Source organism: Callorhinus ursinus, unplaced genomic scaffold (assembly GCF_003265705.2).
Source record: "Callorhinus ursinus isolate GAN/ISIS: 27379988/994484 unplaced genomic scaffold, GSC_fseal_2.0 scaffold20, whole genome shotgun sequence".
NCBI lineage: Eukaryota > Metazoa > Chordata > Mammalia > Carnivora > Otariidae > Callorhinus > Callorhinus ursinus.
The window spans coordinates 26,517,325-26,544,299 of NW_027397082.1; the positions used below are offsets into that span (position 1 = coordinate 26,517,325).

The 26,975-nt window shown below is 41.9% G+C and overlaps 1 protein-coding gene and 1 pseudogene across 1 annotated transcript; both read left to right on the forward strand.

Annotated features, from left to right (window-relative positions):
- The first annotated feature begins 2,088 nt into the window (after nt 1-2,088).
- LOC112830574 (CCHC-type zinc finger nucleic acid binding protein pseudogene) lies at nt 2,089-2,701 on the forward strand (annotated as a pseudogene).
- A 7,250-nt stretch (nt 2,702-9,951) lies between these two features.
- On the forward strand, nt 9,952-12,451 carry FGFBP3 (fibroblast growth factor binding protein 3). Its single transcript, XM_073904548.1, has 2 exons — nt 9,952-10,115; nt 10,420-12,451. Exon 2 carries the CDS (start codon nt 10,508-10,510, stop codon nt 11,279-11,281), a length of 774 nt encoding a protein of 257 aa, XP_073760649.1. The 5' UTR covers nt 9,952-10,115; nt 10,420-10,507; the 3' UTR covers nt 11,282-12,451.
- Nucleotides 12,452-26,975: the final 14,524 nt, after the last annotated feature.

The following is a 26,975-nucleotide window of genomic DNA, read 5'->3' on the forward strand; positions in this document are numbered from 1 at the left end:
CTGGCTTCTCATTACCTGAAGAGTCTGTCTCAATTCCTGAGTCTGCTTTTCATCTATAAAATGAAGCCAGTGAGAAGTACCATAGAAGGTTATGGAAATAAAATGAGGTCATGTATCTAGGAAAGCTTACAAGAGCTTTATAAACCATAAAGTAGTATATAAATGTAAGGGAAAAGAAACGAACTTAAGTGCCTGCTATGTGGTAGGCATTTGGCATGCATTATCTCCTATAATTCCTAGGCCGACCCTGTAAAGTAAGTTTTAACTTTCAATTTATTTTTTTTGAGATTTTATTTCTAAGTAATTTCTACACCCAACATGGGGCTCAAACTCACAACCCCAAGATCAAGAGTCACATGCCCTACCAACAGAGCCAGCCAGGTACCCATTAATCTTTAATTTAGAGGTGAAGAAACTAAGCTCAGAAAGTTTAAGTAATTTGCCCACGTTCCAAGTTAGTAATATTTACTGTTGTTCATTCGTTCAACAAATATTTATTTGGCACCTCTGTGTCAGACACTTTGCAAGGCACTGTTTGTACTGTTAGGCAAAATCCAATTAAGCTGATGTTCAAGTATCTTCACATTTCACAGTCTTCTCACACTCACCTTCTCAATATATTTCCCACCACTGAAACTAAAAAGCACGTACTACTTAACTGATTGTGTACCACACTCATTCATTCAACCAAAATTAAGTACCTACCACTTGCTGAACTCTACCAGAGATTGGAGCTTCAAAAGAAACCAAAACAGACCCGATGCTCGCTTTGGTTGAAGTTACATCCTAATGGAAGGAAAAAGGGTAAACAGATAACAAGAAAATGTCATGTTTATATTTCATGTAAAGCAGAATCATGGGATAAATAGGGTGATTAGAGACTCTAGACTCGGTAATTAGGGGAAAACCTGAGGCCTGAATGACAGGAGGGAGCCAGCTTTGTGAAGATCTGGGGAGACTTCCAGGTAGGGGATACACCTAGTGTAAAAGCCTAAGGAAAGTCTGCTGTGTGGGGAGATGAACTAGGAGATAGAAAGGGGCCATTGCAAGGAATTTGGATTTTACTCTAGATGCAGTAGAAAGTCATAGGGCAGTTTTAACATGTGACTAAAATTATCTGATATATATATTAAAAATCTTACTCTTTAATGTCCAGAGGTAAGTAGATATATAGTTCACAATGACATTTAGAAGAGAGGAAATGGCTAGTATCATAGGTTTGTAAGGGATAGTGTAATAATCGAATATATTGATGTCAGACTGTCTTGTTTTTAAATCCTTCCTCACCACACTTAACAGCTGTGTGTCCAAGGGAGTTGTACAACCTTTCTAAGCTCCAGTCCCTTCACCCATGAAATGGGAATAGGACCTCCTACGGTGGTAGTGAATATTAAATGATATAATGAATAAAATGCATTTAACCAAGCGACTGCCATGATAAGCATGCAAAATTATTATTAACTACATTGATTTTTCTTTTTGTTAACTATGTGACCTTGAGTGAGTGACTTAACTTCTATGTCTCATCTGTAAAATGGTGATGATCATCATACTGGTCCACAACACATATTTGAAATCCCTGCCAGGTGGTTTTCTGAATTTAGAGTTTTTTTAGATTTAGATTTAGATTTAAATTTTAGGTTTTGATTGGATTTAGTAATCCAGTGCATATACCTTGTATTATGTCACACCCCAACAGCTTCTAGGGCAGCACCCTATAATCAAATACATTTATGGCTCTGCAGCAAAATGTATGAATAGCCAGCCATACTAAAAGGAATAAATCAAAGACTGTAAATAGCTGCAAGCCAGTTCAGGTCAGGTTTTGCTGCCAAATGAATTTTTTAAATATGGTTTTTAGACCCTTTCCAGTTTCAGAATTATAAATAATGGATTACAAACCTGTACTCTGTAGTTATGGTAAGGATTAAATGAGCAATACATGATACACTTAAAAAATACTAAGTGCTAAATAAATATTAGCTGTTATTTTTTACCACCAGAAAGGTGGTTTCAAAAATCAATGGCAGGCCTTCCCTGGGCCTGTGTCTGAGTGTCCACCGCTGAGGGCCTGCTCAGACACCGAAGATCTAACTGCAGCCATGAGCAGCAATGAGTGTTTCAAGTGTGGATGATCTGGCTATGGAGGCCCAGGAATGCCCTCCTAGTGGAGGCCGTGGTCATGGAATGAGAAGCTGTGGCAGAGGTGGAAAGTTTCCAGTTTGGTTCCTTATCTCCTCCAGACACCTGTTGTCACTGTGCTGAGTCTGGTTATCTTGCCGACGATTGTGATCTTCAAGAGGATGCCTGCTATAACTGCAGTAGACATGGCCACATGACCAAGGACTGCCAGGAGCCTGAGAGAGAGAGAGAGAGAGAGAGAGAGAGCAATGCTGCTACAACTGTGGCAAACCAGGCCATCTGGCTCATGACTGTGACCATGAGGATGAGCAGAAGTGCTGTTCTTGTGGACAATTTGGATACATTCAAAAAGACTGCTCCAAAGTGAAGCATGATAGATGCGGTGGAACTGGTCACGTAGCCATCAGCTGCAGGAGAACAAGTGAAGTCAACTGTTAGCACTGTGGTGAGTCAGGGCACCTTGCACAGGAATGCACGATAGAAGCCACAACTTAATTATTTTCCTTTGTTGCCCCTCCTTTTTCTGACTGATGGTTGTATTATTTTCTCTGAATCCTCTTCACTGGACGAAGGTTGGCAGAGTCTACTCCCAGGCCAGTGAATTTTACTTGCCATGTAAAAGGAGAAAATGGGAAAAAATCGACTCTGCATTTAACTACCAAAAAAAAAAAAAGTTTATGTTTAGTTTGCTTGAGGTGCTATGTATAATGCTTTGCTAAAGAACCCCTTTCCGCCCCACTGGTGAATAGGGATTAATGAATGGGAAGAGTTGAGTCAGACCAGTAAGCCTGTTTTGCACTTCTTGGATATGTTCCCATGTAGGAAGTAAAAACAATTCTGGAAGTATCTATCCATAAATAACTTTAATTTTAGCATAATGATGGCTTTGGATTATCTGACCCAGTAGCTATTAAATAATACCAAATAACATCTGTATGAAGCCCTACATAGAACATACAGGTGAGTGGGAGTAAACAAAATAAAAAGACAAATGTGTTAACGGCTGTGTGAGAAAAATGGAGATAAAGGCCCAAACAGGAACAACTTCATCACAGCATTGAGGCTGGATATACATAAGGTGATGGCAAAGGTTTAGAACATATTTTTTCCAAAGACTAGGTCTAAAACCCAGAGTAAACATTTATGCTCAGAGTTAGCATAATTTGGAGTGATTCAGGAATTGCAGAGAAATGCATTTTCACAGAAATCATGCTGTTATTTTTGTATACTATATCACTTAGACAACTGTGTTTCAGTTTTTAAAAGTCAGATGGAAAAAAGCAAATGAAGTCCTAGAAAATAGAAATGTAATTTTAAACTATCCAATAAAGCTGGAGGAGGAAGGGGAGTTTGACTAAAGTTCTTTGTGTTTGTTTCAAATTTTCCTTAATGTATATGGTGCGAAATGCCTTAATCCCATTCTCCTCCCTACCTTCCCAGAAATAACTTATGAAGTTTGTGTATATACTTCCTGTCCATGTTTTTATCATTTTGCTATATATATGTGTATCCATAAAGAACAAAAAGTATCATTTATAAGCTCATGTTTAATTAATTAACATTATATTTCCAAGATCTAGTCCATTATATGAAAGTCCATAATTTGAATAAATTCTTTACTGATACTTAGGTTTTTCCAATTTTGCATTATTATAAATGAAGCTGCAATGAGCATACTTATTTTTTTTAATATTTTCTTTTTAGGCAATCTCCACACTCAATGTGGGGCTTGAACTTACAACCCCAAGATCAAGAGTTTGCATGCTCGGGGTGCCTGGGTGGCTCAGTCGTTAAGCGTCTGCCTTCGGCTCAGGTCATGATCCCAGAGTCCTGGGATCGAGCCCCACATCGAGCCCCACATCGAGCCCCGCATCGAGCCCCGCATCAGGCTCCCTGCTCAGTGGGGAGCCTGCTTCTCCCTCTCCCACTCCCCCTGCTTGTGTTCCCTCTCTCGCTGTCTCTCTCTGTCAATTAAATAAATAAATAAAATCTTTAAAGAGAAAAAAAGTTTGCACGCTCTACAGACTGAGCCAGCCAAGCTCCCTTGCAATGAGTATGCTTGACATGAGCTTTACATATATGTGCATAAACAAATACAAAATTATTACAAGTGTATTGAAAGAATATGCCCCAAACTTATGGTAAAATGCAGGTTATCCTGGCTGGGCGTGGGGCAGGAGGAAAATGGGATTTGATGGGGTAATGAAAATGGAAGAGTCATGTGACATTTTTTCCTTAAAAAAAATTGTGGAACACAAATATAAAAAGATATTAATATATGTTAATTCTTAATTGTAGGAATATAATTTTTAAAAATTGTTTTTTTATTTTCTATTTTTTACATTTATTGTAAAATATTTCAAAAATACAAAAAAGTTGAAAAAATTATGTGGTGAAATACCTATGACCTAGATTCTACAACTAATATTTTATTATATTAGTTTTATAACATAACTACTACTTATTTCCCTCTATTCATATCATCCAGATTTTTTACACATTTAAAAACAAGTTGCAAGCATCAATACACTTTATCCCTAAACACTCAACATTGATATCATTAACTTAGGTTGAATAATTAGTCACAGGTTTGGCTTCTTTTTTAGGTAAAATTGACATACAACAAAACATATAAATCTTAGGTGTAACCTAAACCTCTATCAAAATAAAATATGTAGAAAATATAGAATATAGATATATACTATGTAGAAATATATAACCCCTAGAAAGTTCCTTTATATCCCTTCCTGGGTAACACAAGCCACCACTCATCCCCCAGAGGCAGCTCTATTCTAATTTTTTTCCACCATTGATTAGTTTCACTTGCTGTAGAATTTTATATAGATGCAATCACACAATATGGGCTCTTTTGTGCCTGGCTTCATTTGATCAACACTATGGTTTTGAGATTAATTTCACACTGTTGCATGCTGCAGCAGTTCATTCCTTTTTATTGCTGAGTAATAAGCAGATTTTTATTACAATTTGTTTATCCACTCGTTGATGGATAATTAGGTTGTTTCCACTCTGGGGCTATTACAGTGAATAAAGTGCAACAAATATTCTTTTACCTTTTTGTGGTCATATATTTTCATTTACATTGGGTAAATACCGAGAAGAAGGATGGTTGGATCACAGTGTATGTAACTCTACAAGAAAATGTCAGTTTTCTACAGTGATTGTACCACTTTATGCTCCTATCAGCAATGTGTGAGAGTTCAAGCAATCAGCTTTTTGCCTTGAGCATTGTATTAGGTACAAAAGTACTAAAAAAGTTATCCTTGCCTAGAAAGCTTATATTATAATTTGCAAGATTAGGCAAATACTGAAGAAACAAAATTTGAATATTGAACTATGCAAAGCTGATTTTACACGCAGAAAGAATTATATAGTCTTAAGAAACCTGGGGCACCTGGGTGGCTGTTGGTAGAGAATGCAACTCTTGATCACAATTGTGAGTTCAAACTCCACACTATGTGTAGAGATAGAAAGAAAGAAAGAGAGGGAGGGAGGGAGGGAAACCCAAGAGGCAGGAGGCCTATTCACCATAGAAGTTTGTGGGTCACGTGTTGCAGCTAACCCCTAGAAGAAGGGAAGGAGGTGCTACATAGTTCCTTATGGTAATATATTTCCTTTGTATTATTCACAGGGCAGGACTAAGAAGTTAAATCACTAAAATTATCAAGAAATTCACCCCATTCTAAACTATTAAGTAACATATGGTATGAATCCAAACAGACCTGTTGGATCACTGATGCAAACAGGATTATTTTTTAAATCAATATTAAAATATTTATTTCATGCTTTCTTACACATCTCACATCATGATATTTAAAAAAATGTCTTCCCTTAGATTACATCAAAATTTAAAACTCTTGTACATCAAGGGACACTATCAACAGAATGAAAGTCAACCTACAGAATGGGAGAAAATATTGCAAATCATATATCCATTGGAGGTTAATATTTCGGAATGCTTGCCTGGCTCAGTTGGTGGAGCATGCAACTCTTGATCTCAGGGTTGTGAGTTCAAGTCCCATGTTGGGGGTAGAGATTACTTAAAAATAAAATCTTAAAAAAAATTTTTAAAGGGGTTAATATCTAGAATATATAAAGAACTCCTATAACTCAACAACAACAACAGTAAAACAAGCTGATTGAAAAAATGGGCAAAGGACTTCAACAGACATATTACAAAGAAGAGATACAAATGGCCAATAGGCAGAAATAAAACATGCTTAACATCACTAATCATTAGAGAAATGCCAATGAAAACCACAATGAGATATCACTTCACACCCATTAGGATGGCTAACAAAAACAAGCGAGCAAGGAAACAAACAATAACACGTATTGGCAAGGATTTGGAGAAATTGGAACACTTGTGCACTGTTGGCAGGAATGTAAAATGGTGCAGACATTATGGGAAACAGTAGGGAGTTTCCTCAAAAAGTTAAAAGTAGGGGCTCCTGGGTGGCTCAGTCAGTTAAGTGTCTGCCTTTGGCTCAGATCATGATCTCGGGGTCCTGGGATTGGCCCCGCAGCATTAGGCTCCTTGCTCAGTGGGGAGTCTGCTTCTCCTTCTCCCTCTGCCCCTCCCCCCTGTGCTTGCTTGCTCTCTCTCTCTTTCATGCGTGCTCTCTCTGTCTCAAATAAATAAATAAAATCCTTATTTTAAAAAAGTTAAAGGGGCACCTGGGTGGCTCAGTCATTAAGCGTCTGCCTTCAGCTCAGGTCATGATCCCAGAGTCCTGGGATGGAGCCCCTTGTTGGGCTCCCTGCTCAGCGGGAAGCCTGCTTCTCCCTCTCCCACTCCCCCTGCTTGTGTTCCCTCTCTCGCCATGTCTCTCTCTGTCAAATTAATAAAATCTTTTTTAAAAAATAAAAAAAGTTAAAAATAAAATTACCATATGACCCATTAATTCCACTCCGGGTAAATACCCAAAAGAATTGAAAGCAGGAACTCAAACAGATATTTGTACAGCCATATTCAGAGCAGCATTAGTCACAAGAGCCAAAAGGTGGAAGCAGCTCAAGAGCCCCTTGATAGATTAATAGGTAAATAAAATGTGGTATACATACAGTGGAATATTACTCAGCCTTAAATAGGAAGAAAATTTGACAAACGCTATAACATGGAATAATCTTGAAGACATTCTGCTGAGTGAAATAAGCCAATCATAAAAGGACAAAAACTGCATGATTCCACTTCTGTGAGGTGCCTAAAGTAGTTAAATTCATAGAAACAGAATGTTGAATGATGGTTACCAAGACGAGGAGGAAGGAAGGCACGAGGAGTTATTAATTAATGGGTACATTTGGAAAATAAAGAATGTTCTGGAGCTGGATGGTGGTGATGGTTTCTCAACAGCGTAAATGTACTTATGCCACTGAACTGTACACTGAAGAATGGTTAAAATGGCAAATGTTGTGACCACAGCTTACAAAAAGTAACTTGTGGGGGGCGCCTTGGTGGCTCAGTGGGTTGAGCGTTGGACTCTTGATTTCGGCTCAGGTCATGATCTCAGGGTCATGAGATTGAGCCTGCATTGGGCTCTGTGCTCAGCATGGAGTCGGCTTGGTATTCTTTCTCTCCCTCTCCCTCTGCACCTGCCCCCCACCCTGGATTGCGCTCATGAGCTCTCTCTCAAAATAAATAAGCGAAATCTTAAAATAAAATGTAACTTGTAGCAAGACATACCTCTTTCTGATGTGGCAAAGCACATCTGTGTGTCCCTTTTCCTCGGCGAACAATGTTTCTGACAGAAAGCTTGGTCTCTGGAATATCTCTCTTAATGATGATGACTTTCCAGATAATGAACTTTTTCATTGTAATTAGTGGGCAATGCCACAAGATGTCACTATTTAGCTGAAAAACTCTTCCAATTCAGTTCGGTAGCTGGTAACAGTAAGTAAAGCCAGAGCAACAGACAAAAGCCTCTAACTCTCCTGATCAGTGCTTTACTCCTACAAATACAGTTTTCCGGGAAAGAGAAGGTTTCCATCTTTGAAGTACATTAGTAAGCTACTCCTTTTTTTTTTTTTTAAAGATTTTATTTATTTATTTGACAGAGAGAGAGATAGCAAGAGCAGGAACACAAGCAGGGGGAGTGGGAGAGGGAGACGCAGGCTTCCCGCCGAGCAGGGAGCCGGATGTGGGGCTCCATCCCAGGACCCTGGGATCATGACCTGAGCCGAAGGCAGTTGCTTAAGGACTGTGCCACCCAGGAGCCCCAGTAAGCTACTCTTGTTTATGAAACTTACATTAATATTTGTTAACCTAATAGATAGTTTTTCATTACAAATCAGATTGATGTAACAAAAACATAATTAACTTTGAAAGCGATAACAGTGTAATACAAAGCTGAAATGTAAAGATTATTTTTTTAAAGATTTTATTTATTGGGCGCCTGGGTGGCTCAGTTGTTTAAGCGACTGCCTTCGGCTCGGGTCATGATCCCGGAGTTCTGGGACCGAGCCCCATGTCGGGCTCGCTGCTCAGCTGAAAGCCTGCCTCTCCCTCTCCCTGCTGCTCTGCCTGCTTGTGCTCTCTCTCTCTCTGTGTCAAATAAATAAATAAAATCTTTTTTAAAAAAAGATTTTATTTATCTATTTGAGAAAGACAGCTTGAGTGGAGAGAGGGAGAAGCAGACTCCCTGCTAAGCAGGGAGCCCGATGTAGATTCTATCCCAGGACCCTGAGATCATGACCTGAGCCGAAGGTAGACGCTTTACTGACTGAGCCACCCAGGCACCCCTGAAATGTAAAGATTATTGATCACTGAAAGTCAGGTAGCATGTGGCTTTAGCACTAAATTATGTGTGACCTTGATAAGTCATTTAATTTTTCTGATCTCACCAGAGTAGTAAAAATTTCCTTTTTTAGGTCAATATACACTACTATATATTTAATATATGCTAATATATATTTAAATACATTCTTCTAATTCTGAAATATTTTGGTTTTTATAGTAGATCAAATTATAACTGTTCAAATACAATATCAAAAGTGAGTTCAGTAATAGAAAATATAATCTGCAACAAAACATTAGGAAATATAATGAGACTTCTTGACATCTTGGGTAATTATTTTAGGAAAGTACTCACATGTATAAAACAATTGTAAAGTAGTATAAAAACTCTTGAAATGAAAAAACCACATTTGTTACTGAGAATATTTTTTTTAAAAGATGATGGAATATTTTAAGCTTTCCTTAAATATAAAATTCTCAAGATTCAAGAACACAGCAACTCTTAAAGATTACACTATTTGAATTGGTAATATTACCTGCTAACTATAATCCAAATAAATTATTTTTTAAACTTCTAATTTTTGCAAGCAGTTTATAATTGATTTAATAATACCTAAAAATAATCCAAAACCCAAATGCCCACCCTGGGTGAACTGCAGGACACTAGGGTATATTAATAAAAGAGAGCATATTTTTATTAGTAGTTAACAGTTATTAGGAAAAAGGTTACATTATTAGGATAAGAAAGACTATCAAAGGTGGGGTGAGAACACAGAACTCAGAATGATATGAAGAGAGTGTAGTGCCTGGTTTAGAATATTGACAATTGTTTTGTTTCTAACATGAAATTTTTGTTTAACTCTTAAAAACTTAGATCTTTGTTTAACTTCATGTCAGGATGATTAAATATGTAAACGGAAAGAAAAGAACGACTTGCTAAAATTTGCGTGATTCTTTTGAACATCGGAAGCTAAATACAAGATTGATATTTCATGTCACAGTGTCACTTCTCTCATACATTTGGGGGGGTGTATGTGTGGTGGTGGTGGCGGGGGGGGAAATCTCCCAGTGTGAGAGCAGTCTGGGAGGGGCAGAGTGGGGGAGGACCCTCCTGTCCCATTCATAACACGTTCATTCACTGCGAGCCGGCGAAAACGGACTAATCTCTCAGGCAGTCATTCCCTCTGCCCTAGTAAGACTCCACCACCTCTCCTAGAACTCGGTAAGTTCAGAGTGCAGTAAAAATGCATGTTTCCCAGTAACAATCTGAAATGATTTTGTAGTTTATCGGAGAGTGAAGATGGGAGGGGGTGGAGGTGGCAATTTTCAGGCATCGCTTTGCTTTCGTCTTTGCACGGGTTTCAGAAAGATATAAAAACGATTATTTAGACAGTAAGCGATTTTCTCAGAGGGTCTCTCTCAGGCTGCTGCTGCCCACTGGAAACCAGCGTATGGGAACCGTAGACGGTACGGGAAGGGGACTTCGTAGATGCATTTGCAGCAGCCGTCTCTGCCCCTGTCCCCAGGTCCGAGGGATGCTGCTTTCCGGGCCCGGCCACCACTGAAGCGCCCAGGCGTCCGGGAAGACCCGAACTGAGCGCGGACCCGCGGACCATGAGTTCTCTGAGGCTGCGAGCGTCGCTGTCTCTGCTGCTGCTGCTGCTGCTGGGTGGCTGCCTCCTCGCGGCCGCCCGGAGAGACCAGGGGGCGGCAGGCAGCGCGGCGGAGCCGACCTCTGGTCCCGCGGGCGGCTCGTCCGGCCGCTTCCTCAGCCGCGAGCGGCACGCGTGCAGCTGGCAGCTCCTGAGGCGCGCCCCAGGGCCCGCGGCGGGGAGCGAGCTGGCGCTGCGCTGCCTGGACCCGGCCGGGGCGCTCCAGCAGTGCGCCTACCGTGGCGAGCCGGAGCGCTGCGCCGCCTACGCCGCCCGCGGCTCGCTCTACTGGAAGCAGGTGCTGGGCCGGCTGCGCAAGAAGCGGCGGCCGTGCCAGGACCCCGCTCCGCTCAAGGCTCGCCTGTGCGCGGGCAAGAAGGGCCATGGCGCCGAGCTGCGCCTGGTGCCCCACGGGTCCTCACCCGTGCGCCCCACCACGGCCGGCTTCCCCCGGGATCCCGAGCCCCGGGTCAGGAGCCGGGGGCGGCTCCGGGACCCCGCTCCCGCCCCCGCCAGAGGGGCCCGACTTCCCGCGAGCAAGTCTCCTGGGGGGAAGCCCTCTGAGAAGGCCAAAGCGGACAAGAGGAAGGCGGCCTCGGACCCAGAAGAGGAGCGACCCCTGGGGACCCGGCCCGATCCCGACGGGCTGGACGAGAACGCAAAGCTCACGGAGACCTACTGTGCTGAGAAGTGGCACTCCCTTTGCAACTTCTTTGTCAATTTCTGGAATGGCTGAGGCTGCCCAGCCCGGGGAGGAACGTGGGTGGGGGGAGGTACGCAGCCGGAGAGGAGACGTTAAGAGCATCTTAGGCCAAGAGATAAGGGATGGAGCGTGGGGAGGAGTCCAAGTTCTAGAATGGGGCTGGGGTGGTGGGAGGGCATGGGCCTCGGGATGGGAGTGTAAAGGGTATGGAGAATCTCTGAGACAGCAGAGACGTTTAATTTTTGGAAGAGTCCGACCCTGATGAAGAGCAGAAGAAATAGTGGAAACACAAGTAGGCATACCTTAAATGTACAAAAACTGTAGACTGGGAGAGAGACGAGCACAGAGGAAGGCTGGAAAAAAAATAAGGTGGAAAAGTGACGAAAGCGATGTAAATCTCATGTGGGAAGCAGGATACTATGTATATTGTTTAACACATTTATTTTAAAATGTCATCACGAGCAATTGGTAACCTGAGCCGGGTTGAATTGTTTAGTGACTTCTCACCCAATCAGATGACAAGATTCCCAACTTTTTTTTTCCTTTTGGAATTAGTATGAACTTGGGTACTGCTTGGTGTCATAGATGACCTCTGTTCGGATAGAAGCCATTCAGAGGTCCAAATTGCCTCTAATGAGAAGGTTTTCAGGATGGTTGCCCTTGGATTCTTTTAGAAGTGTTACTTTTAAACACAGGAATGCCTTACGTTCTTTTGAAACTTTCCCATTAACCTTTTAAATTCAGAGGTGAATTGTGCTCACGTAGGTTTCTAAAAAGAATTCTTTATATTTTATCATTTTTTAAAAAAATAGCTGAAATTAAGCATGTATCTCAGAGTCATTTGGGCCATTATGGAAGTTATATCTTTGTTTCATGTAATTAATTGTTAACATATTTCATTTTAAGTAAGATGTAATGATAACTTTGCACATGTTAGGTGCTCAATAAAAACTGTATGACTTGATTTAAAGAACTGGCAGGGCAATGGAAATTCTGACCGCATATAACATAGTTCTGAGTATACCTTGAAGTAAGTTCCCAAACATCTCCTGAATTGTTAGGAAAAGACAAGAAGTCTGCATAAAGCAAGAGTGACAAACTGGCAAACCCTGGAGTGTATCATTGCTCTGCTTGGCCTGCATGTGGTTCTCTTTCATTTTTCCTCTTCTTCCCTCCCAATTTAGATTTGTTGCCAGCATTTAAAAATTTTAAAATTTCATATAAAAATTCAGATTTCCGAATTCTCTTAAAAAACTAGATCTGCAGGGGTGCCTGGGTGGCTCAGTCGGTTAAGCGGCTGGCTTTGGTTCAGGTCATGATCCCGGGGTCCTGGGATGGAGCCCCGCGCTGGGCTCCCCGCTCAGCGGGAAGCCTGCTTCTCCCTCTTCCTCTGTCTGCCCCTCCCCCTGCTTGTGCTCTCTCTCTCTCTCTCTCACTATCTCTCTCTCTCTCTCTGCATCAAATAAATAAAAAAAATCTTTAAAAAAATTAGATCTGCAAACATTTGGACCTCCCTTCCCATATGGCAACAATTGGCTGACACTAAATATTGGCTGCCCCCTTTAGATTAGGCATGTTTTCTAGAGTTCTCTGCACTGCTCCTACAAATCTTATCAATAAACTTTATTCATTTATATTACAAGCCTGAGCCCATAAGACATTTAAGCCCCTGATAGATATAAGGCTTTTACCTTTTTGCTGACCATCTGTTCTTCTCACACCCTTCCCTTCAAAATAGTGGTAAAGGTAACAATCTTACAGATAGTAAACATCTCCTGAACTCTTTCCTCTTTGACCAGCCTCTAGGAAATGTTAACTATCTCTTATCTATTCTGTAGATTCTTATATTCATACAATTGGCAAAATATTCAGATTGCACATTGTTCCAGGCCAGGTTTGTGAGGTCACATTCTGAGTAACATTGACCATTAGATAAAATTCATCTTGGCCAGAGAAAGGAAGTTCAGAGTAGCTAGAGACCACTCCCTTAAGATAGGGACCAATGTACACTTTCTCTAAAAAGTTTGGCAAAATTTGGGTGTCATCAAAGAGGGTATTAGAAATGAAACACCACTGGGACACCTGGGTGGCTCAGTCGGTTAAGCGTCTGCCTTCGGCTCAGGTCATGATCCCAGTGCCCTGGGATCGAGTCCCGCATCAGGCTCCTTGCTCAGCAGGGAGCCTGCTTCTCCCTCTGCCTGCAGCTCCCCCTGCTTGTACCCTTGCTCTCTCTCTCTCTCTCTCTCTCTCCCACACTCTCTCTCTCTAAAAAAAAAAAAAAATCTTTAAAAAAAAAAAAAGAAAGAAATGAAACACCACTGTCTAGAACCATAGCTAGAATGATAGTTTTACCTCTCCATACAAGACAAATGCCAATCCTTCTTGTGTGCCCTTTGACAGTCTGATAAACTTACTTCTACGAAAGAAGGACAGGCCAAATTCTAGGCCCAAGTACACAATGCAGATTGCTACTGCTTTTGATCCTTTACTCTTTAAGAAGAACTATACCAGGACTTCATCTCAAGAACAGAATAAGGACTGATATTCTTTTTTTGCAGTGAAAGGGAAATGGACACATACTGCCCTCAGCTTCTGGAGTGACTTTGACTTGACTAAGTCCCAATGTCCCCAATATGTACACTGAGGGGAGTTAGGCTAGGTTAAATCTGAGGTCCCTATGGCACACTACTCGCACTCCAGAATCCTATACATCGTTTTGCATAGTGATAATAACACGTGAAAGTCAACAACTACTCTGTGTACAGTACCACATGTTATACCCCAAGAAAGATTATGGAGTTGGAAAAGCTCCAGAGAAAGACAACTGAAATAGCCAGGGAAGTAGAAAAGGCTTCTGTATCTGGAGCATCCAGAAAGATTTGGAAGGCTGGGCCAGAAGGACGAATCTGTAGGTGGGAGAAGACAGGATCAAATGTCTAAAATAATGAGGAGGATGGACAGGGAGAACTTGGGTATTCTCCCCCGGCAGGTGCCATCAAGAGGGTGAGGGGCACCTGGCTGGCTCAGTTGGAGTGGAGTGTATGGCTCTTGATCTTGGAGTCTTGAGTTAGGGCCCCACATGGAGTGTAATGATTACTTAAAAATAAAATCTTTTTTTTTTTTTTTTTTAAAGAGAAGGGAAAGTTGCCAGGGCACCTCCGAGTTTACTGTCAGACCTGGGATCATCATGGACATCAGATGTAGCAAGACATCTGTCACTCAGTCTATTGGAGACAGAGAATTTATTAAAAGTGTTGAACCATCTTATTCTCTTGTACTTCCCAAATTATTTAGCACAGAGATAGCAGGGAAAAGTGGAAGTATACCCATGTACTCTATACCCAGTTTGCTTGTCTTTATTTTTAAACATTTCATTCATGTATTTCAGAGAGAGACAACATGAGCAGGAGGAGGGGCAAAGGGAGAAGGAGAAGCAGACTCCCTGCTGAGTGGGGAGCCTGACCCGGGGCCCTATCCCAGGACACCGAGATCATGACCCAAGCCAAAGTTAGATGCTTAACAGACTGAGCTACCCAGGTGCCCCTCCCAGTTTGCTTTTCTGAACTCATCTCTACTAGGCAAATCTTTTCTTTTTTTATGTCTTTATTATTATTACTGTTATTATTAATTCTAAGTAGGCTCCACATCCAATGTGGGGCTTGAACTTGGGACCCTGAGATTAAGAGTCACATGCTTTACTGCCTGAGCCAGCCAGGTGCCCCCCAGGCAAAGTCTTTTCAACCTTCAAAGTCCTTCAGTCTCTGTTTCAGTTTGCCCTGACATACCACCAACATTTTGATCCTTTAAAACAACATTTTCACCCAATGACTTAGCTGTGGTTTGTTTATTTGTTTTAAGATTTTATTTTTAAGTAATCTCTACACCCAATATGGGGCTCGAACTCATGATCCCAAGATTAAGAGTCACATGCTCTACCAACTGATCCAGCCAGGCACCCCACTTACGATTTTAAATAAAGACAGGATCAGCAACAGTACTATGGGAAGCTATACTGGAGCCTGAGGCGAGAAAGGAAAATCAGTGAAGAATGATACTGTCTTTATTGAAAATTTTGATGTTTTGTTTATCAGGGATTGTTTTGCATTAATTTTGATTTTTTTAAAAAATATTGCATTAAGGGCGCCTGGGTGGCTCAGTTGGTTAAGCGACTGCCTTCGGCTCAGGTCATGATCCCGGAGTCCCGGGATCGACTCCCGCATCGGGCTCCCCCTTCTCTGTGGGAAGCCTGCTTCTCCCTCTGCCTCTGCCTTCCACTCCCCCTGTTTGTGCTCACTCTGTCTCTCTCTATGTCAAATAAATAAATAAAATATTTTTAAAAAAATATTGCATTAAGGGCGCCTGGGTGGCTCAGTTGGTTAAGCGACTGCCTTCGGCTCAGGTCATGATCCTGGAGTCCCAGGATCGAGTCCCGTATCGGGCTCCTTGCTCAGTGGGGAGTCTGCTTCTCTCTCTGACCCTCTTCCCTCTCGTGCTCTCTATCTCTCATTCTCTCTCTCTCTCTCAAATAAATAAATAAAATCTTAAAAAAATATATTGCATTAAAACATTTTTTATCTTGACTAGTGAGTTTGTTGGTACTCCATTATATTTTGCACCCGAGGCAAAGAGCCTCCTGTCCCGCTTGCCTCCTAGTCCTGGCCCTAGGAGGCAGCCCCTGTGCTGTGGGCAAGCACTGTTATTGGAGTCAGGGATGACCAGTTTGAATACTAGTTCTGCCCACCTCCTACTCTGGGTTACTTTGAGAAGGTCGCTTAATCTCTTCATGTTTCTTTCTCTTCTCTTGTTGAAGAAGGGTTACCTACTTCCAGGGTTACCATGAAGAATAAATTATGTGACATATTGGATACCGCCCAGCACCATGCAATATTTGCCACGTAATAGGTACCCAATAAATATTATTACATCTTCTTCCCTTACAGAATGATACATTTTAAAATGACTTAATTAAACAATAAACATATAATTGTTGATAATGTGCCAGATGCCCTGGACTTTGGGGCTCAGGAAGCGGGGTGGGGATACCCCGACAGAGTACCAGGCTTCAACCAGCTGGAATTTAGGATTACACCGTGAAACACTTAGAAAACAATGAGAGCAACAACCAAAGAAATTAGGCTTCTACATGTAGGAGATTAGAAAGATGAAAGGTGAGTGTAGGTCTGGTTATCTGGGAAACCCACCTGGAAGATGTTAGCTTGAGGTAAACTTTGGTGTAACTCAAAAAACAGGTGTGGGAAATGAGTGAAACCCTAAATGAAATGATGAAAAGAAACGATGTAAATCTAAAATTCTTGGGCCAACTCCCAGCTCTGCCTCTAGATCTAATTCTGGACAAGTCATAAAGATGTTTGTGCCTCATTATAGCATAAGGAAAAAATGTATACTATGCTGCAGAAGGCTCCAGAAAACAAGAACTCTCAAGTAACATCGGTGGGAGTGTAAATTGGTATAACCTCAATGGAAGACAAGTTGGCAGTTTATTTTAGCAAAATTTAAAATATCCATACCCTTTAACCTGGGAGTTCTCTATTTTTATCCTAAGGCTTATTAGTACAAGGATACATAGAAACACATACAAAGTTATTAATAGCAACATTGTTTATATTGGCAAAAAATTAGAAACAACTTCAATCAATGGGAAATTGATTAAGTAAATTGAAATTCATTTATGTTAGATTGAACCATATTGTGTGAACCAAACTAAGGCCATTTTGGACAAATCCACCATGATGACTGTGCTGTGACCTGAAACCTCCTCGAGCACAGGCCCCTTCCCTCCCACATTCTTTCCTTTTGTTTAACCACACCCTTAAGCACACCCTAGGGGCATAACATGCTTGATCTACCCTGGAGGTATGACTATGACACACACATATTCTTATGCATTTTCCTCCTGGGTGTCCCCCAACAGGTACTTCCAGCCTCCAGGGCTAAAAGAGTAGGTGTTAAGGGAGGTGGGGTCAAGGAGGTCTACTGGTTTTGCAGAGCCCAAGACATGCTTCTCTAAGTCCCCTTAATAAGCCATTTCTTGTCAAGCTGGATTTCTTGGCTTTTTTCTTACCTCTTATGGTCCTTCAGCCTTTGGAGGTCATTTTGCATATACTTCCCTTTCACAGAATACATATGAAACTATCATTTGACCATTTTGACCTCAAAAAAATGACAATTTTATATGGTGCAACTTAATACAATACTATGTGGCCACTTAAAAAACAAAAGATCTCTCCATAAACTGATATCCAACACTATATAAGGTATACTGTTAAATAAAACAAAACAAATAACAACAAGTATATATATTGTTGTTATATATATATTTGTATATATATAAATATGATCAGGGTGAGGGGTGGGGAGAGTCAGAATACCAGTTAATGATTGTTAGCGAAAACTTGGCAGAACGCAATGATCCCATGTGACAACTACTTACTCCCAATCTTGAAGTTCAGTTTTAATTTTCTTCTTAACAAGGGGGGTAGTTTTATCCAGAACATTTTGATCCTCCATTTGGAACATACAGTTGCATATTACGTTAAAACAATAAGTTCTTGGTCCTTGCAACCTAAACATCTATGACCTCGAGCAACAAAATCTATCTAAAAGAAATCAAGTTAAATCCAAATCCTTCAAATAAGAATAAATATTTATATTATTTGATTTTAGCAACTCTATGAGTTATATACTGTGGCAGACTGTATATACGAGTATAGAAGTATATAGAATTACTTATATTTATCCCACTTGCTAGTAGTCACACCCCTGTGTAATCCCTTCTCCTTGTCCTTGAGTATAGGCAGAACCTGTGGCTTGCTTCCAACCTCAATAGAATGCAACAAAGGACATGAAATGTCACTTCCATAACTACATCGCATAATATTGCAACTTCTTTCTTGCTAGTAGACTCTCTATTGATTTTCTCTTTCGCTGAATTTGATGAAGTAAGCCACCATACAGAAAAGTCCACATGGCAAGGAACTGAAAACAGACTCTAGCTGACAACGGGCAAGGAGCTGAAGCCCTCAATCTGACATCTGCAGGAAAGTAAATCCTGCTAACAACTCTGAAGTGGGAAGCAGATCCTGCCCCAGCTGAACCTAGATGAGACTGAAGCCCAGGTTGATACTTTGACTGAAGCCTCATGAAAGATTCTGAACTTGAAGATCTAGTTGAGCTGTCTCTGACCCAAAGAGTGTGAGATAATTAATGTGTGTTTTTTAAGCTGCTAAGTCCGTGGCAATTTGTTATGTAGAGATAACTAATATAAATACATAAAAGTACATTTGAAATTATTTTATTGTGCACACGTGCAACTGTATCTGTAAGATAAATTCTTATACATGGAATCTGTGGCTTAAAGACATGAGGACATGAGCCCTTAGGACTTTATTTTTTAAAGATTTATAGATTTATTTATTTATTTATTTATTTATAGAGAAAGAGAGAGCATATGAGCATGGGGAGGCACAGAGGGAGAGGAGAGAGAATCCCAAGCGGACTCCGCATTGAGCACAGAGTGTAGAGCTGGGCATGACCCAGAGATCATGACCTAGCCTAAACCAAGAGTTGGATGCTCAACTAACTGAGCCACCCAGGAGCCTTGCCCTTAGGACTTTAAAAGGTATTGAGGTGTTTAAAAGGCCTTCCATAACATTGTACCAACAAAATTCTGATAAAGACATTTTCATTGAAATTTTCTAAAATATAAATGTGTAAGGGTTCCTGGATGGCTTAGTCAGTGGAGCATGCAACTCTTGATCTCAGGGTTGTGAGTTCAAGCCCCACATTGGGCATGGAGCCTACTTAAAAAAATAATAATAATTGGGGCGCCTGGGTGGCTCAGTCAGTCAAGTGTCTGCCTTTGGCTCAGGTCATGATCCCAGAATCCTGGAATCGAGCCCCGCATTGGGCTCCCCAATCAGCGGGGAGCCTGCTTCTCCCTCTCCTGCTCTCCCTGCTTCTGCTCTCCCTCTCTCTCTCTCTCTCTCTGAAATAAATGAAAATCTTTAAAAAAAATAAAATATGGATGTATAAAGAGTAAAATGTGAAAATCTCGATTCAGCTTTTCTCTCTCTCCTCCCTTTCCTCTTCATAGCAGTAAGCACTGACTGCTATAATTTGGTGGGAACCACTAGGGTTTTGTTTTTCCCCTCTGGATATGATAGATACCAAGACCACTGTGAAGTGGTGTGAGGTTCTTAACCTAAGGTATATGTAAAGTTTCAGGCCTTGTTCAGTACCAGTGCATATATGTATTTACAAATATACTGGGTTTTGTATGGAATCATGCTGTATGTATTATGCTACAATTTACTTTTCACATAATATATTTTCAAGATGTTTCCAAATTAGTGCATGTGAATATAATTAGACTTCAGGCTTTTTCATTGATACATAACACAAAGTATGAACATAAAATAAGTATAGTTGTACTTAATACTCCCCTCTTTTTTATTGGAGTATAACTGACACACAATGTTACATTAGTTTCATGCGTACAACATAGTGATTCAACAACTCTGTTATGCTGTGCTCACCATAAGTGTGGCTACCATGTGTCACCATACAACACTATTACAGTACCACTGACTATATTCCCTATGCTGTGCTTTTTATTCCTGTGACTTATTCATTCCGTACCTGGGAACCTGTGTTTCCCAGGCTCCTTCACCCATTTTGCCCCTCCCCCCACACTTCCGCTCAGGCAACCACCAGTTTGTTCTCTGTATTTATGAGTCTGTTTCTGCCTTGTTCTTTTGTTTTGTTTTTTAGATTCTACATATAAATGAAATCATATGCTATTTGTCTTTCTCTTTCCGACTTAATTCACTTAGCATAATACTCTCTAGGTCCATCCATGTTGTCATAAATGTCAAGATCTCATTCTTTTTATGGCCGAGTACTATTCCATTGTATGTGTACATCACATCTTCTTTATCCATTTATCTATCCACGGACACTTGGACTGCTTCCATAATGCTGCAGTAAACATAGGGGTGCATATGTCTTCTTATATTAGTGTTCTTGTTTTCTTTGGGTAAATATCCAGTAATGGAATTACTGGATTGTATAGTATTTCTATTTTTAATTTTTTGAGGAATCTCCACACTGTTTTCCACAGGAACCACTTCCCTCTTGATGAACAAAACTAAATCTCTTGGGGCACCTGGCTAGAACTGTCAGTGGAGTGTGCAACGCTTGATCTTCAGGTTGTGGGTTCGAGCCCCACCGTGGGTGTAGAGATTACTTAAAAGAAAAAGAAAATCTCTTAAAAATTTGTTATTTGAGTAAATAAACAAAAATCTCTTTAGCTGCATAGGAAATGATCACAAAGTTGAAATCACCTGAGTACTTCCATAAAGTTTTATTCTACACTTATACTTCTTTAAATAGTAATTGTATTCGTTTTCTCGGGCTGCCATAACAGAGTACCACAAACAGGGTGGCTTAAACAATAGAAATGTATTGTTTCATAATTCTGGAGTCTAGAAGTCCAGATTAAGGTATCAGCAAGGTTGGTTCCTTCTCAAGACTATGAGACATAATCTGTTCCATCTCTCTCTCCTAGCTTCTGGTCATTTTGTTGGTAAGATTTGACATTCCTTTGCTTTTATTTTTTTTTTAAGATTTTATTTATTTATTGGACAGAGAGAGAGAGAGCACACAAGCAGGGGGAGCAGCAGAGGGAGAGGGAGAAGCAGGCTCTTGCTGAGCAGAGATCCGATGCAGGGCTCGATCCCAGGACCCCAGGATCATGACCTGAGCCGAAGGCAGATGCTTAACCGACTAAGCCACCCAGTCACCCCTCCTTTGCTTTTAGATTCCTGCCTTCCTCACATGGTATTTTCCCTGTAAGTGTCTGTCTCTAAATGTCCCCTTCTTCTTCTTTCTTTTTTTTTAAATGTCCCCTTCTTATAAAGATCACAGAGCTTACAAAAGGACACCAGAAAAGGAGCCCATTCCCCTGTAATAGGACCTCATCTTAATTAACTGCATCTGCCATGATTCTATTTCCAAATAAGGTCACATTCTGAGGCACTGGGATTAGGACTTTAACTGAATTTTGTCGGGGACACAATTCAACCCATTATATATAGTAATAAACCTCTCTGCCTCCCTCAATTGTCACACACAAAAAATTAGTCCTTTTGTTATTACACACAAAAATATTCCCTTTTGCTATGGATATAGTTTTCATTAATTTTTTTCCTCTCTCAATTTTATTTAACTAGAAAGAGATATTTAGAGACCCATCCAATTTGACTATAAATTTGCTTGGCACTCACGGGAAATGGCTAGTCACAATATACTTGGCATGCTGTCAGTCTGCCCTGCATTTTCAATCCAGAAAGCAAATAAATATGTACAGGAATATTACTGGGCCTATAAGATGCCAACTTTCAACCATATCTCATTGCCTGGGCCGACTGTCACCTGAAAAATCTGTCTTAATTTTCTGCATTCTGATGACAGAAAGAAAATTGATGACTGAAAGAAACTTCAACAGGACAAGGTTCAAAGACAAAACAAGATTCCTTGAAAAGGTCAAGCTAGAAGCAGTAGGCAGTCAGGCCAACCTGAGAAAAAAGAAACACAATGAAGAATCCATTTCCTTGGCCTTTCCAGTTTCTGGAGGCTGCCCACATGGCTTGGCTCATGGCTGCCTTCAATCTTCAAAGTCAGCCATCAGTGACCTCTGCTTTCATTACCAAATCTCCTGCTCTCTCACTTTCCAGCCTCCATCTCTTACATAAAAGGACCCTTGTGACTGTGTTGGACCTGCCCAAATAGGCCAGAATAGTCGTCTCATCTCAAGGCCAGTAGATTAGCAACCTCAATTCTGTCTGCAACCTTACCACCCAATAGCCATCTAATGCAACTTAGTCACAGATTCTGGGGATTCAGACACGGACATCTTTGGGGGCCATTATTCTGCCTACCACAAGGGGCTAGGTTAATATCCAACAAAGGCAACTCCAACACAAAGAAAAAGGAGAAAGAGTGACATTACAGGGGCGCCTGGCTGTCTCAGTCGGTAGAACATGTTACTCTTGAGCTCGGGGGGTTGTGAGTTTGGGCCTCATGTTGGGAAGAACCTCTGAGTCCGACGCAGGGAGAGTGGTAGGAAAGAGGACTGGCCCTTGCAGCGCTGAGGAGACCTCAGCCAGGCCGGTGTGGAGCCCCAGCACAGAGACTGGAGGAGTCCCACAGTGGACAGGAATGACCTGGTTCTAGCTCTCCTGCTGGCACAGCCATGGGCTGGGAGTGGCCTGGGAAGAACACGCTTTCCGTGTAAACACTGTGGTAGATTCTGAAGGCGCCGCTGCTGGACACGGTCAGCTAACTACGCTGCTCACAATGGGCTCTCACTTAAGGGGAGATCTGAGCAGGGCACCCCCGTGGCTGCTGCACACGTTTTTTTTTTTTTTTTAAGATTTTATTTATTTATTTGAGAGAGAGAGAGAATGAGAGAGAGAGAGCATGAGAGGGAAGAGGGTCAGAGGGAGAAGCAGACTCCCCGCTGAGCAGGGAGCCCGATGTGGGACTCGATCCCGGGACTCCAGGATCATGACCTGAGCTGAAGGCAGTCGCTTAACCAACTGAGCCACCCAGGCACCCTGCACACATTTAATAAAAGAAACAATTTCCATTTGGTTGAGGTATAATTTAGGTCTTTTTTTCTTCCACTACCACAAAAGGCTACTAGGTGACGGAGACCAATATGCATGGGTCCAAGTCTTGGGGTTCCCACTAACCAGCTGTGTGACCTCAGACAATGTGTTCATCTCTCTGAGCCTCAATTTTCTCCTATGTAGAATTAGGGAGGAAGATACTAGGAATTTCCCATGGGGTTGTTGGGGGGATTAAGTGGGATGCTCAGGGAAAGCACAGTTCCTGGCACACTGCAAACATGCTGTAAGTGCCCCCATTTCCAGTGCAAGCATCGAAGGGGAACCTGCAGCCTTAAAGGGCGCTTACACAAGATGGTGATCAGCAACCCTCCACCTTAGCTAAGAACAGCATGAAAAGAAATATGCAAGAAACGTGTAGCTGAGAGAAGTATCTGATGAGTATGAGATCTAGTGCTCACAACCCTGATGTGGAAGCAAGGAGGTATGTGAGACCTCCTTTGATGAGAAAGACTTGAAGAGAGACAAGAACGTCTGTGGGCTTGGAGACCACAGCTGACCTCCCAGCTCCACAGCTTCCTTAAAGCTTCAAAGAGCTACTCTCCTTACTCCTTGACCGATGCTTACAGCTGCAGGGCTTTGATGAACTTACCCCAAGTGTGTCCCTCCTGTGACCTCCAGCTCACCACATTCAAACTCTTCCCTGTTTCAGTTTTTAGAAGCAGGTGTAACAGCAGAGCAAAGCCCTCCTCTCTCCTTTAAAACAAGAAGGCCATTTCAGCAATATTATGGGTGGTCATCATATACAGACAACAGCAGTTAGAAAAGATCATGGAAAGTGCCATTAATAATAGCAACACAAGGTAAAATTCTTAAGAACAAACTCGGGACTTTTGCACTAGCCATATGAGGAACACAGAAACACTTCTGAGGCCAGAAAAGAAAGACCTGAATAAAGGAAGACATAGATGCATTTAATGCTATTATTAGATAAGAAGTCCTAACATTTAAAAAATGTCAACCAGTAAATAATCTATTCAATTAAAACAATATTTACATTTACATCATGTAAAATATTTACTCATGTAAAAATGATGACAATAAAACCTCCACCAGGATTTTGGAGTGTGAGGTCACTGAGTCCAAAGTTCTCAAGGAAACCCAAAATTAATCTGGGGGGCTGGAGGCAGCAGGACTCTATGCTTCAGAGAGACCCCAAAAGAAAAAAAAGGATGCTTTCATTAAGCATACAACTAGAAATGGCTAAATACAGAATCTCCCCCAAGGACTGTTGGCAGCACATTGCAAAACAATGTAAATGACGTGAGGGGACTGTTTCTAGGTAACCACCGCGGCTCTCCGTGAAAGGCCAGAAGCTTCCAACCAATACTTCAGTTGACAGTTGCCTCCTTTGAGCTGGGTGGTCATGTGATCGTGGTGGGGCTGAAGACCCTAAACCTTTGATCCATATGTTCTTTTGTTCCCACGTACAATGATCACACTGAGAACGATTCTTCTCCAAATCAAGACAGGGATAGGGCCCTTGTGCTTCGACTTGAAGACATGGGGCTAGGGGTGAAGGGAAGATGGCCCATGTGGGATCCCTGGGGGGCGGGGGGGGGGAGAATGTCACAGTTTATGTTCAACCATGAATAAGTACTCCTTCGCAATGCCCCGGGGTGAAATATTTACCTTCATTTACAGGACTTACTTATCCTTCTCTCTTCTCATCCCTTCCATTCCCTGCCCCAAGGCTAGGGAATGCTCTCAATTTAAAAAAAAAAAAAAAAAAGGCAAAGCAAAGCAAAACAATACCCAACACAACAGCACACACATGCGCGTGCACGCACGCGCGCGCGCACACACACACACAAAGAGGGTGGGAATTTTTTTTTTTTTAGATTTTTATTTTATTTATTTGACAGAGAGAGACACAACACAAGCAGGGGGAGTGGGAGAGGGAGAAGCAGGCCTCCCGCCAAGCAGGGAGCGAGGGTGGGAATATTTTGAAAACTTACCAGCAGCAGTGTGCCTAGAGGAAAGATATTTAGGACAGTCCTATCTTTAATTCCTTAGCTCACACCTGCAGCCTCAACCCGTGGGTATGCAACTGGTTCCTTAGATGGGTTTGGATGTTCCCGCAAAGCCCTGTAAAGTCCGCAACATAAACCCTTGGGAAAATCTGGAGGGTGAAGCCACTTTGAGCAACTGAATGGCTAGCGCCTACAGTGTTATAAAAACTTCGAGTGAGTCACCCAGAATGAAGGGGGACCTCACCGCAAGCATGTGTGCTTACACGTGTGCCTAAAAGCAAGTAGGCTGCCTGAGGAGGAAGGCTGGGGCGGAGTGAAGGCTGGTGAGCTGACGTTCTTTGCCGGGGCGGGGGTGGGGGTGGGGGTGGATAATGAGCCAGGTTGGTAGGATGTAAGAGGGGAGGGGCCGGAAGTGGCCAGCAGGGGCATTTGGCTGCAGCCTTAAGTTCCTAGCAGCCCTAAAATTTGACAACTACTTAGTGGTAAATTTGTTTAAAATAGCAGAAGATGGGGCGCCTGGGTGGCTCGGTGGGTTAAGCGTCTGCCTTCAGCTCAGGTCATGGTCCCGGGGTCCTGGGATCAGAGCCGCTCGACGGGGAGCCTGCTTCTCCCTCTCCCTTTGTTGCTCCCACTGTTTTTGCTCTCTCTCTCTCTGTCAAATAAATAAATAAAATCTTTTTTAAAAATACAATAAAATAGCAGAAGAGATGGTCTCTTTTAATAGCCACGCAGTTCCATTTGCCATTTGAACCACCACAACTATTGTTTAGTGTCTAAAGTATCTTCTTTGAACTTTGAAAATAATTTGCATGACCGGGGTTTTATTTTGGTAGTGCAGTTTTACAAAATTAAGTATCAATGACACAAAAGTTCCTTTGTTTGTCATTTTATTGTTTATCTCAATGTTTGCCATTAGTTCTGAATTGAAATTCACAGACCTCCCAGTACTTGCTAAATATTGAAACGGAGAGCTCAGATCTGAGTGTGGGAGGGGACTTAATATGAGCGCTCTGTGAGCTTGTGGGCTTGAGCCGGGGGGCCGTTCCCAAATCTGAACCCTGCATGTGGTTGGGCAACTACTGCTGCCTATTAACCTCCCAGGTATAAGAGCTCGTGGGAGTCAAAGGCACCTTATACTGCGTGGTGTTGCTCCGACAGACGGGGGTCCAAACCCCAGTAAATTGTGCCGGGTCCTCGGGGAGGGGTGGGCTGCACTGAACTGAGGAGTACGTGTCATAGAAGCTCTGTCCCACTTATGTCTCTTTGGAAACCCAAGAGGGAGAGGGTAAGACACCAGGAGAGGTCATGGAGGTAAGGGTCCCAGAGCTGTGGAAATAGGAGTGGAAAATACTGAGATTTTTTTTTTAAATATTTGTTTATTTTTAGAGAGGGAGAGAGAGAGAAAGTACAGGAGGAGGGGCAGAGGGAGAGGGAGAGAATCCCAAGCAGACTCACCACTGACAGCAGGGCTTGATCCCATGAGGACCTGAGCTGAAGTCAAAAGTCAGATGCTTCAACAACTGAGCCTCCCAGGTGCCCCAGTACTACGCAGAAACCTCACACCAAATAGCGCTTGTCTCTTTAGGTCTCTCTCCAACATTTGCAGGCCCTGGGGCGAGAGTTCCAATGGAGGGAAGTTCAGTTATATGTCTAAATATTAAATAATCAGGGCGCCTGGGTGGCTCAGTTGGTTAAGCCACTGCCTTCGGCTCAGGTCATGATCCTGGAGTCCCGGGATCCAGTCTCGTATTGGGCTCCCTGCTCAGCGGGGAGTCTGCTTTTCCCTCTGACCCTCCCCCCTCTCATGTGCTCTCTCTCTCATTCTCTCTGTCTCAAATAAATAAAATCTTAAAAAAATAAAAAAATAAATATTAAATAATCATAACAAAAGCTTATAATATATTCTATCCTATCTTCACAATATCTTTAAATAACAAAATTTTAAATATCTACATATGAAAACTATGATTTTATATGAATGAAAATTGGCAAAATGTCCAAGACAATGGAATTTAATGATTATGGTGCATGTCTGGTGTTCTGTTG

Coding starts and splice junctions, on each gene's coding strand:
- FGFBP3 (XM_073904548.1), top strand. CDS start 10,508: ATGAGTTCTCTGAGGCTGCGAGCGTCGCTGTCTCTGCTGCTGCTGCTG.